This window comes from Cryptotermes secundus, unplaced genomic scaffold, assembly GCF_002891405.2.
Source record: "Cryptotermes secundus unplaced genomic scaffold, Csec_1.0 scaffold1314, whole genome shotgun sequence".
NCBI classification, from domain to species: Eukaryota; Metazoa; Arthropoda; class Insecta; order Blattodea; family Kalotermitidae; genus Cryptotermes; species Cryptotermes secundus.
Genome location: NW_019720589.1, coordinates 452531 through 464531, shown reverse-complemented (window position 1 = coordinate 464531; position 12001 = coordinate 452531). Strand labels below are relative to the sequence as shown.

General features: G+C 35.8%; 2 protein-coding genes across 3 annotated transcripts in view; one reads left to right on the top strand and one right to left on the bottom strand.

Annotated features, from left to right (window-relative positions):
* The window catches only part of LOC111870064 (carboxypeptidase D), a 54215-nt gene extending 43971 nt beyond the window's left edge, over positions 1 to 10244 (bottom strand). The window contains exons 1-5 of the mRNA XM_023862042.2: positions 9753 to 10244; positions 9325 to 9560; positions 4570 to 4739; positions 4282 to 4443; positions 1989 to 2222 (exon numbers count right to left, since the gene is read on the bottom strand). Coding sequence (XP_023717810.2) covers positions 1989 to 2222; positions 4282 to 4443; positions 4570 to 4739; positions 9325 to 9560; positions 9753 to 10241 — 1291 coding nt within the window. The 5' untranslated portion in view covers positions 10242 to 10244. The remainder of the gene's footprint in view (positions 1 to 1988; positions 2223 to 4281; positions 4444 to 4569; positions 4740 to 9324; positions 9561 to 9752) is intronic.
* Positions 10245 to 10317: 73 nt separating this feature from the next.
* Positions 10318 to 12001, top strand: part of LOC111870160 (squamous cell carcinoma antigen recognized by T-cells 3) — a 40723-nt gene continuing 39039 nt past the window's right edge. Inside the window, exon 1 of one of the 2 annotated variants that reach the window (XM_023862219.2) lies at positions 10318 to 10512. In XM_023862219.2, the coding sequence (XP_023717987.1) occupies positions 10360 to 10512 (153 nt within the window). In that variant the 5' untranslated portion in view covers positions 10318 to 10359. Of the gene's footprint in view, positions 10513 to 11375; positions 11460 to 12001 lie in introns of those variants that run through there. The other variant, XM_023862229.2, reaches the window with a different exon arrangement.

Sequence of the window (12001 nt, the reverse complement as noted above, 5' to 3'; positions counted from 1 at the left end):
ACAGTTATCCAACATCCATGCATCTGGAATTCTCATCCAACCAGCATTAAACTCAAAATTTACCATTTTCATAAAAGTATTCAAAAACAAATTCCAAGCACGCATATGTTTACCCTCCATGCAATAATTCTCCCTGCCACCATTAGGAGTGCTGTTATCCTCCTTCACGCAAGTGCCATTACAGTAGAGGTTAGTGGAATCTGTGATCATGATACAGTACATATACCTCAAACATTTCACCCATCAATCCACTATAGCTCCTAGGAAGATTCCCAAACAGGAAATATAGCATTGTTCATATTGCGTTGCTGTAAATTTTTCTTATGAAACTGGTGGATTAATATAACCAGCATACATGCCACATAATGAATTTACTGTATATTTCATACAGTCACCCGTTTATTTATCATAATATAATTTTCGTAACTATAGGTATATGAAAAACCTTGGAAACATGATATTATATATGTGTTCTATATTTTGTAAGCAGATAAACTTCTCTGTGAAAAAACTGAACATTTGTTCAAACCCAGCCACAATGTTTAGTTAAAAAAAGTCTAAAGAATTTGTATGATGGCACTGTAGTCTACAGATGACATGCACTTTGTAAACATCACTATTACAGCTTACTTTGAAGACAGGAATTTTAAATGTTTATAACAAGTACAGAAGAATACAGAGCCATATTACGAATAGCTAAGTTTCTGTATACATGATTAATAAAATAAAATTATAGCAAAATATTTTAATTCATTACACAGCATAAATATATCTATGTATATATAGTCATACATCTGACATTAAGTCTGAGCAGACATTTCAAACTGATTAAAATAATCTTTACACACATAAACCTGAATATAGTAGACAAAAATGAACATATGTAATTGAGAAGTAAAACAGAGACTTATGTTTGGTGTTTAAGATTAACTTTAATTGGTACAGCTCACCTTATGTTAAGTACTGTAGGGGAAGAGAGAACCTAATCCTCATACCACACAACTGAACAAGATACTTTAATTTATGGGTAACAATTTATTGTTTGGGAGTAAGGGATTTTAAATCTTTTGCTTCAGGCTTGGTGGCCATTCCTGACTCAGTGGTAATGGTAGTAGTACTGGGGAGGGAGAAAGAAACAGATATGCTTAATCAACTGAACAACGACCATGCCATGACACAATCCCATGATGCAGAGCCTGCATTCAAGCACTGTAATGTGGCAATAGAGGATGTAAAGTAACATGCATTTCTTTATTTTAAGAAATAATTTTAACATTAGAACTGAGCAGAAGAGGACGATATATTAAATCTTTGTTAGCAATTTTTCGGCCATTAAAGCCATGAAAAAGTTGAACAGGTATTACTCTAGGCAAACCCAACTGTCCTTCCTTGATATTTTATAACAGAAATAGTTCCAAAAGTTATGATCTTCATGAGGTGAATAATTAATAAAATCCAATTTATTAGTTAAAATAAATCTGACACAATTATAAGTATATACTTCAGAAAGTGTTTCCTAACAAGAAAAAGTGGAAGTTCACATCTATTGATCCATTATGAATGTTTATGTTATGAATATTTTTATTTTGGAATATAGAAACTGACAACTTAATTTCATGCAATCAAGTTTTCCACAGTGTGTCTTCAGCCTCAAGTTTATCAAATTTTTAAACCAAGCTTATAGGATTCTTTTACCCTTAAAGTCTTGAACAGTAAAAGAGAAAGCTGCTGATTTTATAATACTGGACTGTAATTTCATGGTCAACACACTGCCATTTTTGTACTTGTACTGTAAAATCGTTTTGCACATAGAAGTAAAAAGACCACTTCCATGCGACATATTTAAGGGTATAAAGTAAAACTGGGAAATTTTTCACAAAACAGAAGAAAATAAGCACTGTGTACCTGCTAATAATGACAGAATAAAAGGAATGTAGCAATTGAGACTGAGTAAGAACTGTAATCAGTTTTCACTTAGTTATATATACCTGGTTGTGAAGCTCTGAGAGAAAAATTAATTACAGTTGTATTTCCTTGTACCACAGTGATGGGTACAGGTTCTACTGGTTCATATCCCCATGCTGTGACAGCAAGATTATAGCTGCCGGGGAGAAGAAGACGCCAATATTCACCAAGTGAAGTTGTGGTGACATTGTGCTGTATACCTGCCACAACAACTTGTGCTCCTTCTATCCCATTTCCATCTTCATCAGTGACAACACCTAAAGAATAAATAAATGAGCCATGTCAGGTACACAGGCCTACCGAAAACTCCAAAGTATATGGACACAGACATATAAGAGTACAGTGTTTAAACATGAAATGTGTACGATTTTACCATAACATTGCTCATGAACTGAAATGGATGGGAATGAACACTAAATACATTTGAATAGGTAATATGATCAAGTTTATAAGTTGTGCCACTTGAGTTTCCGTATCCTTCCACCTGAAGTGTTACACTCACAGCTGTAAAAATTGTATCTAAAGTATAAAAAGCTAAATGTGTGCTGTGGTTTTGCAAGTGTAGGTCTGTGGTTATTGTGCAGAGGAGGCTTTGTAAAGTATATGGAAGGGAATCATCAACAAAAGCATTTTTATTGCTAGTGGGTTGGGACTAGGTCCCTTGTACTGCAGCCACTTCTGGCCTATTGTACCAGCCCCAGATGATAGGTGAGGGTGACTGTGGAGCAATTGGTGGAATGAAGATTGGCAGGGGAAACCGAAGTACTCGGAGAAAACCTGCCCAGCGCCACTTATTCCACCACAAATCCCACTTGACCAGACCCGGGATGGAATGCGGGTGCGCCGCAGTGGGAAGCCAGTGACTAACTGCTTGAGCTATGACGCGGCCCAACAAAAGCATTGATTTACACGTGATAACACCAGTGCTTTTCATTCAGCTCATGTAGACTGAGTACAGCAATGTGTATTCACACTTATGAGCATGTTACTAATATGCATGTGTGAACACACATATGCTTATGTACCTTCATCACAAAATGTTTTTCCACTTAAGGTGAGAATAAAGAAGGCTTTACTTGATATTTCCTGTGACATACTCTGTTCTTTTGAAATAGAAATCATACAACTAAATTAACTTCAGATTGGTTATGTATCAAAATAGTGGTAATAAACTGTACCAAATTTTCCAAGAATTCCAAAATCAAAATGGGCAAAATATATTAAAGAACAACAACAAGTAATAACATTTTCTGGGCTGCAGTATATCCTGCAAACTCCACCACTGAAGGGTCAATAAGTTTTTCACAATCACAATATGTTCCCTGTGACTGAGCAGAAAGAAAATGAATGAATCACATTTCTGACATATATAAGCTGTAAGTATGTGTGATTTTAATAAATTTAAACTGCTCTCCAACAATTGAAAAATTACATTTCCTCTTCTCTGAACAGCCAATTTAACTATGGTATGGCCAACAATTCCACTTTCAATTTGCATGCAGCCTTCAATGTCAAATATGATACTTAAAATGTGGTCTTCTGGATTAATGACACTGTGTACTCTCTCCAAAGCATTTCTTCACCACATTTTAGGTAAATTTCTTGTTTTTCCATATCAGCCACATATTCAGCTAATTACAGCTTCTTGGATCTAATAACATTCAGTATAGGATCTGCTGTTTAAACCATAAAATCACATAATTTGTAATTTCCTTCACATCCTATTTCATCTTTTTTTGGCCTTAGTCTACATTAATGTCCAATGACGGAACAACTGGGAAATGTAATACCAATCATATCTGCAATGTCACAAACAAACAAACAAACAAACTCCATGATTTTAGTCTGCAAGCGAACTATACCAACTGAGCAACCGCCGCTTGTCGGCGAAGTTTAGTGCCAACTTTTATGGATAGAGAGTGTCGCGTGGTCAGCGCAACGAATCCCCACGGCCGTTAATTTCGATTTTCTAGACCAGAGCCGCCATTTCCTTGAAAGAGCTCTTCAATTATCATCATGAGGCTGAGTGGACCCTGTTCCAGACCCACTATTTCTCAGAAAAAATCTGGTAGCACTGGGAATCGAACCTGGACCTCTGGATCTGTAGCCAGGAATGCTGACCACTAAACCACAGAGGCAATGTCACAACAATACATAAAACAATATGCAGGAATATTAAAAGTAAAATTTAATTTACAATAGCAGCTTCAGATATAAAAACAGACTAACTTTTTAGGACAATGGTTCATATGTAAACTATCCAATTAGGACACCAATAAAAATGTTCCCAAAATGAACAGCTATCTTCCATCATACCTTTAACTCCCATATGTGTAGCTTCTATGAATGAGAGAAGAGACTCCTTATTGTTAGCCCATTCCATGGGAAGCATAGATGCATTTGGAAATTTGCAGCAACTAAGTTCAAATGTAATTTCAAAGCAATTTGAATGAACATAGTTGAAGTCTTGCATTCCACCTGTGGACAAAGTTATATTTATGATGCTAATCTGTAACACTTTTGTGGACGGAATGTGAACTAGGCATTATAATCTTAGCAAAAACTTCAAATTCTCACAGATATATATACTGCAAAACCACATACCTTGCACCTCATACCACTGTGCACCATTGGTGATTCCTCCATTAAACTGTTCTGGTGGGCATGCATTTCCACTTCGCATTAATGGATGTGCACTAGAATACACTGTTGCTAGATGTTTAAACAAGGCATTATCTGGAGAAGGACTTTCTACACAGCATTCTTGCCCTGTTCTAATGAAAAACAGAAAAATCAAATTATCATAAAAATAAGGTCTGTAACAAGTAACCGAAATAAAGTCAATGACAACATATTTACTAGACATGTTATTTTATAGCATTTTTGGACTAAGCTGTATGCCAGATCTCTTGACATAAACTGCTTTGCTGACAAGGCATAATCTGCAATACAGACATCATACTTAATACAGTAATAAATATTTTTTATCTAAAATTATACAAATCATACAAAAATGTGTCATATATGTCACAAATCTTAATTATACCTCCATTTTAGGTCATATACCAATATTTTGTACAGACAGTATAATGAAGTTTCATTTCAGGTTTATAATTAATTTTCTTATACTACTTTCTGATTCTCTTACAAATGCATAGGCTAAATAATAATAAATGAGATTGGAATATAATTATGAAGTATGAGTAAGTAACGATTTGGAAGGAGGTAGCTCTGGCCCACTTGATATTATTCCTGGCAGTTCCCTGGAAAAACTGTGAAAAACCAAGAACACCTCAGTCATAATAAGCAGGGACATTTAAACTTGAATATTAAAAAAAAAAAAAAAAAAAAAGGTATCCTTGTAACAGGCGGTGGAGGCCCACAGGCCTGTGAGATGTTGAGGTTCCCACATTTTCCAGACAACTGGCTCATAGATGGCAGTACAGTTGTCAGTCTTATGCATTGGCCTACCTTTACCCCCAGGAAGATTCCCGGTACTCATTTCTGATAGAGGCTGAGTTGACCCTAGGGCCACAGTGTGGCTGGAAGGATTAGGTAAACTGAAAAAATCCACCTCATTGGGATTTGATCCTGCAACCTTCTCCGGCTTGTAGCATAGTGCCCCAACCAACTATGCTACCGCATGCCCCCAAACTTGAATATCAGACATGTTAATATAAGTTACAATTCTTGTGGTGATGGCCCCTACATATACCCCTGATACATGATACACAACAGAAATATAGTTATCTCCCAGTAAGAAGGTATGAGCATTTCCACACCAGCCTACTGACTGGGCTTCAAGTATAGTGGGGTTATAGCCGAATGACATGGACCAACATACTTTCCACAGAATGTCTGAGGGTAGATACTAAATTTTATCATAATCCATCATGTCATTCACATGCTGAAACTCGCCAATAGACAAAACATTTCCCTTATGTATTTTATCCAAACAGCACAAAAACATACCCATTCCAGAAAGCAGTAGGAGACATGGTCATCTTGCAATACATGCAACAGCTGGTTCATCCAAATTGTGGAATCTAAAATTTTGTTACTTCTCTAGTTTCACTAAATTTATACTTGAAAAATACATAATTCAATTAACTTTAATACCATTCATTTTTGTCATTTACAAGTCCAAACTTCTCTGTTTCAGACAATAATTTAATTATGTGCAATTTCCACTAAATTCAAACAAAAAGGGTTGAGTGAAGTCATGTGAAACTGGGTATGCTTGGGGATAACTGCATCATAAACACTGATATATTACTAGAACATTCAGTGACCTGAAATGATTTTATAAGAAACATCAAAGACTTCCACAGATACACAAGCATTCTTGAAAAAGAACTGAAATATAAAGACTTTAGACATAAGGACTAACTTATATTTGATCATGCATAATACAGTACAATTCATAAAGTTTCAAAATTTACTGCATTCACAAAATACAGCATAACCCATATTTATAGAGCAGTGGATTAATTTACGATTACTGAAATTGAACATTAAATTAAGGAAAACTTAAGCCGAGGTACATTAAATGGGCAGTTCCACTGAACATCATAAGGATGACAAAATTCAAACATAAATTAATTTTATTTATAAAGTTTTGGTGTTTACACTTACCTTCAAAAACATCCCACAATAATGACAGCTAATATAAAAAATGCAATACATAAGCTTCTACAACTCCTGTACACATATGTATCTACTACAGCAATTCTCAACCTCATTTTCAGGGGGGGGGGGAAGCAGTGTGACACTTGTATCTTTTTAGTTCCCTGTACGTAAAGGGAAGATTTTAATTGGGTTGAAAAGTTCATAGCTCTGTGCTTTGCTGTGACCGATGTGCTGTGTGCTGCAGGATATATGCGAGTTTTGCCAATGACTCAGCATGCCTGATGACAGATAGTGTTTGGAATGAAGGAAAATAATTAATTTGTAGATCTCTACATGGTATTATGTTCATGCATGGGAGTTTGTTTATGATTTGTCAGCAGCAGGCAGCAGTTATCAGATCCATGAGCTATTTGTTCCCAGTTAATAGCAGTGTGGCATGACAGGGTTTGCTATACTTTACAGCAATGTGAAATATGGAACCGTGGCAAAGTGTCGGTGAAAATTTCGACATAAATTTCGGGATGAAAGAATTTCCAGCATATGAACAATTCATAATTCGGTGAACAAACTTAGAACAATGGGACTCTTAATAGACAAGAAAAAAACATAACCACTGAATGCTTACTGAGGAGAAGTTAGATGATATAGGGGCCAAACTTGAACATACACCTAGAAAATCACTGAAATGTCTAGCTCAAGAGACTGGAATGTCAAAGTCTAGTGCAGTGTTTCTCAACCTTGGTGAGACTGCAGCCTGGCAAATTCCTTTATATAAGACGAGGGCCTGGTATAACTGATGCCAGGGCCTGGTACCAGGCTGCAGCCTGGAGGTTGAGAAACACTCATCTAGTGCAAGAATGGCAACACAACTGCTGAAGCCATCCAGTAAAAGTTGGTGTCTGGTTTGCTGTATGTGCAAGAAGGAATTTTTACATGAGTTTTTTTAATGAAACACCCGCGTAAGATAATTATGCATAACGGGACAGCATTTTCAACATCTCTTGTGATCTGTGAACAAAGGCAAGAACTTCCCTTCATTCCAAATGTTATCTGCATGCTAAGTCATTGGCAATATTCGCATGCACTCCACAGTAAGCAGCGCTCTAGTCCCCATGAAGCACAGGGCTGTGAATGCATCAAGTTTACTAAAAAACACCCTGTACTATGTGATGGTGAAAAAATCAATTTCGAGATTTGTACATTTTTGGATCCCTGAATATAAAAATGTGGTTTTTGGTATGCTGTCTGTCTGTATGTCTGTAAAGTCCAACTCCTCTATGAACCAGGGTACATCCTACCTTGTGTAGACAACCTTACAGAACAAAAAGTCTCGTGTATGTATACCTGAACTTCCACCTAAAAGGGCACCTTTTCAAACTGGGACTGACAGAAGATCCAACTTGTGAAAGGTGCCTACAAGATGAATCAGCCACATACATCTTATGTGATTGCAAGGTTATAGCTTACCTAAGATATCACCACCTGGGTCAGTTCGTCACGAAACCAAGTGACTTTTATGATTCCCTCATAAATAGTTTTCCATTTCATTTGACGTGTAGGATTAATAAAGGGTTAATCCAAAGGGGAAGCACAATAGATCATTGAAGGTTGCGGTGCGAGGGCTGGTTTTCATGGCTCAACCCTCATACTCATATCTGAACTTCCCACCAGTGTACAGATACCAGAAATATTCTGACAATAGGATCTTGGAACTTTCTAATGCCTGCATATGTCACTAACTAATTCATGATGCACCCTCACTCTCACGGCGGATGGAATGTGTGAGCATGTGCATGTGTGTGTATGCACAGACATGCACCTTGCTAGTGCCTGAAGAGCTTGGTGGATTCAATTCATATTCACTATTTCACAGTTTAACCCTCATAGGTCAGTGCCTGGCAAATATGAACATTCCATCCCCAAAACTGGATAGTAAAAACACTCTGTGATACAGAATACAATTCATCAGTATATTATCACATGAATTATGAAAATGAATCTTGGTGCAGTGAAAGAAGTATCAATGCTGCCACCATTCTTTATCAAAAAAGCAAATTTATCTGTGGTTGTCTCGAACAATCCTGAAAGATGATTGATGCATGAGTGCTTGTTGTGAACATGGATGTGTGAATGAGAGTCTTATAGTGCACTTTTATCAGGATATCAGACTAATTACTATTTTCACATGTGAAAAATTTGTTTAGGTACAAAGAACACAAACATTCTGAAAGATATTCTTAAAGTGTTCATATATACTTCACTTTTCAATAACAGTTTCATGGCCAAATTTATAAAACAGAACTAGAATTCTTTCACGGTATTCAAATCCTTGTTATAACACATAATATGGTCCCCAGGATATGGACAATACTGAGAAGTCATGTAAGGACTCCAGGCCAGGAAATTCTGTTCTAATCTATAAATAACAAAACAGCACACAAGAGATCTAATGCAGAAACAAATATTTTATTTATGCACAAACTATAATAAAATAAACTGTGGTATTACATTATCTGAAGATGAGCTACAGTCTCCTATAAACAAAGGAAATTAACTTGATGTGGGTTAATGTGTTACATGCACATGTGTGCAAAACACACATACAAAAATTATTTCCTGCAGTTAAAATATCTGTTTGATTGGTAAAGACAGCATGCATTATATGAAGAAATTATGTTCCTGCTACTAATAAATGCTATGGTTATTTGTAGAAAACGAAGAAACACTAACCCTGAATCATCAAAAGGATAACTGGCAACAACAGCTCCTCCATGAAGATTTCCTGACAAAACAAACGGATTGGAGACAATCCATGTCATTACAGCAACTGTCTCATTCTGACGTCCATCAAAAATATTTCTGTGCATTTTCTCTATGTCAAATTGGTCAGGGAAGTCTCTGTTCAGGTCAGCACCATTAGCATTCACTCTCCCTTCAAATCCTGATTTAGAATCACACAATCCTTCCTGCATACAAGAAAAAATATCATATAGGTATCAAGAAATTTGTAAAATATCACTAAACTTACAGTCCACAGTGTTCTGTACAGGATGAGAATTTCCTGTTCAAGCAAGAAAATCATAAACCTGCCTCCATGCTACAGTAATAGATCTGTACTGTATTATTAATTGTTCAATAGAATGGTAACTTATTCTTACCTGAGAAGCTTCATACCCATCTGGATTAAGAGATGGCATAAGAAATATGTCTGTTGTGTTGACAAGCTTAGTCACCCTAGCATCTGACCCATAATTTTTTAGCAGATATTGTGCCAAAAATACCATTAATTCTCGACCAACTGTTTCATCCCCATGCATATTTGCCACAAATTTGAACATCGGCTCTCCTAAACTACGATTATGGACATTCTCACTTATTTCTAAAACCCAAAGGTTCCTGTTTTGTATAGATTTTCCAATTGAATGTAACCTGGCTAAATGTGGGTATGTTGAGTTCAAGTCTCTGAACAAATTCGTAATCTCTTCATAGTTGTGATATTGCGAGGGATATAGAAAGTCTTCGACTGGTAACTGTCTGCTTATTGAAACACAATTACAGCCACATACAATTACTAAAGATATTAAAGCGCAAAGCACTCTACCAGCACCCATTTTAACACAAGTTACACACTTCGTGATCCGTGACATTGAAAACTGATAACCGTTCGCCGAAACTTTCAAGGAGTGTGTCCGACAGTCGTCCCCACGGATCACGGATGACCTGTTCGTGTAAGAACGAAAAACATTGAACAGCGTCAGTCAAAATATGGCAGAAGAAAGTGAAAAAATGGAAATTGACAGAGTTTCAGATATGGATAAGGCTTCGGACAGAACAAACGATCGTGAAGATGAATCTTCTGATGAAATATCGGATAATGATGAAGAGTATGAAAAGCAGGCTTCCGAGCTAGAGAAAAAGGTAACAAAATACCGATAACGTATATTCTAACCCAAAATTGTAAGACATTTGCATTTTCCCAACACTTCTTCATTCCATCAAATTCTCCACAAATAAGAATATCTAACTAATTCTAAATTGTAATCAACTGTAACAATTGTAACTATTGTAATTTTAATCTTACTCATATATTAAATTGTTAATATTCAGAATTAACTTGACTTGTCCTATATCATGTACAATGATCTACAGTGACGAAATCAATCAATCAATCAGTCATGTTAAGTTTTAGAGAACAGATGCCCTCAAGAAAGGTGTAATGAATTTCGGAATAAAGTTATACAATAAATAAACACAAAATAAAAGTAAGGAAGTAAAAAAAAATGAGGCAGTTTAAAAGAGATGAGATCCTACCTGCACATTTTACTATGTAGAAGACTATATATCACATTGAATTGGCAGAATATGATTTTTGAGTTGGTTTGTTTTTATGAATTGTATCTGTATCGCATGGTAGCATGAAGGGACTTAGCTAAAATATTTATGTTACTTTCAGATATGTGTGTGTATATAAGATATATTCTGTGTCAGTAGGGAAGGATGAGGAAAACTTAATTGAATTGAATGAAATATTGCTGATCATTTTGGTAAGCTGTCCATATCAAAGGTGTACTGTAGGTCTTTCACTTGTACTTTCAGGGAACTTCTAGGTATTATGTTGTATCCTGTTTTGTTAATGTGTTCAGATTGATATTCTGTCTTGTCTGTAACACATCTAAGCATCTGTAAATTCCTTTTTGATTGTCCCATTCATAATTCTTTCCATTTTCATTTTTCCTATGATTGGTTCACAGAAATTTGCTTGTCTATTCATATGGCTGATTTGATGGAGACTAGAGGCTTCTATAAAACTATTTTAATGAAGCATACTGCAAGGTTATGGGCAGATGAATATTGTTAATTTACAAGTAAGTTGTATTTATGGAGCCCTGCCTCATATGCTTCATAAGAATTTATGTCTGCTTGTCTTTTACTTTTCTTGTTTTGGCTAGAACATTACATTAGCTATCAATATCATTATTCTAAGGCCACGCCATAGCTTAAGCGATTAGTCGCTGGCTTCCCACCACTGTGATCTGAGCAAGTGGGATTTGTGATGGACAAAATGGCGCTGGGGCAGGTTTCCTCCGAGTACTTCGGTTTCCCCTGCCAATGTTCATTCCATCAAATTCTCCACAAATAAGAATGTAAAAAATTGTAACTATTGTAATTTTAATCTACTTATATATCAAATTGTTAATATTCAGAATTAACTTGACTTGTCATATATCATGTACAATGATCTACAGTGACGAAATAAATAAATCAAATCAAATCAGATTGTCCATGTACTTGACACTAATGGTGGTTTGAGTTATATATTGTATTTTTGTTATTTATGGTGTGTTGAAAAATAAGAGTTACCACTTCATGTTATACAGTTCTGAATGTATTCAGATGCTTCTACTGA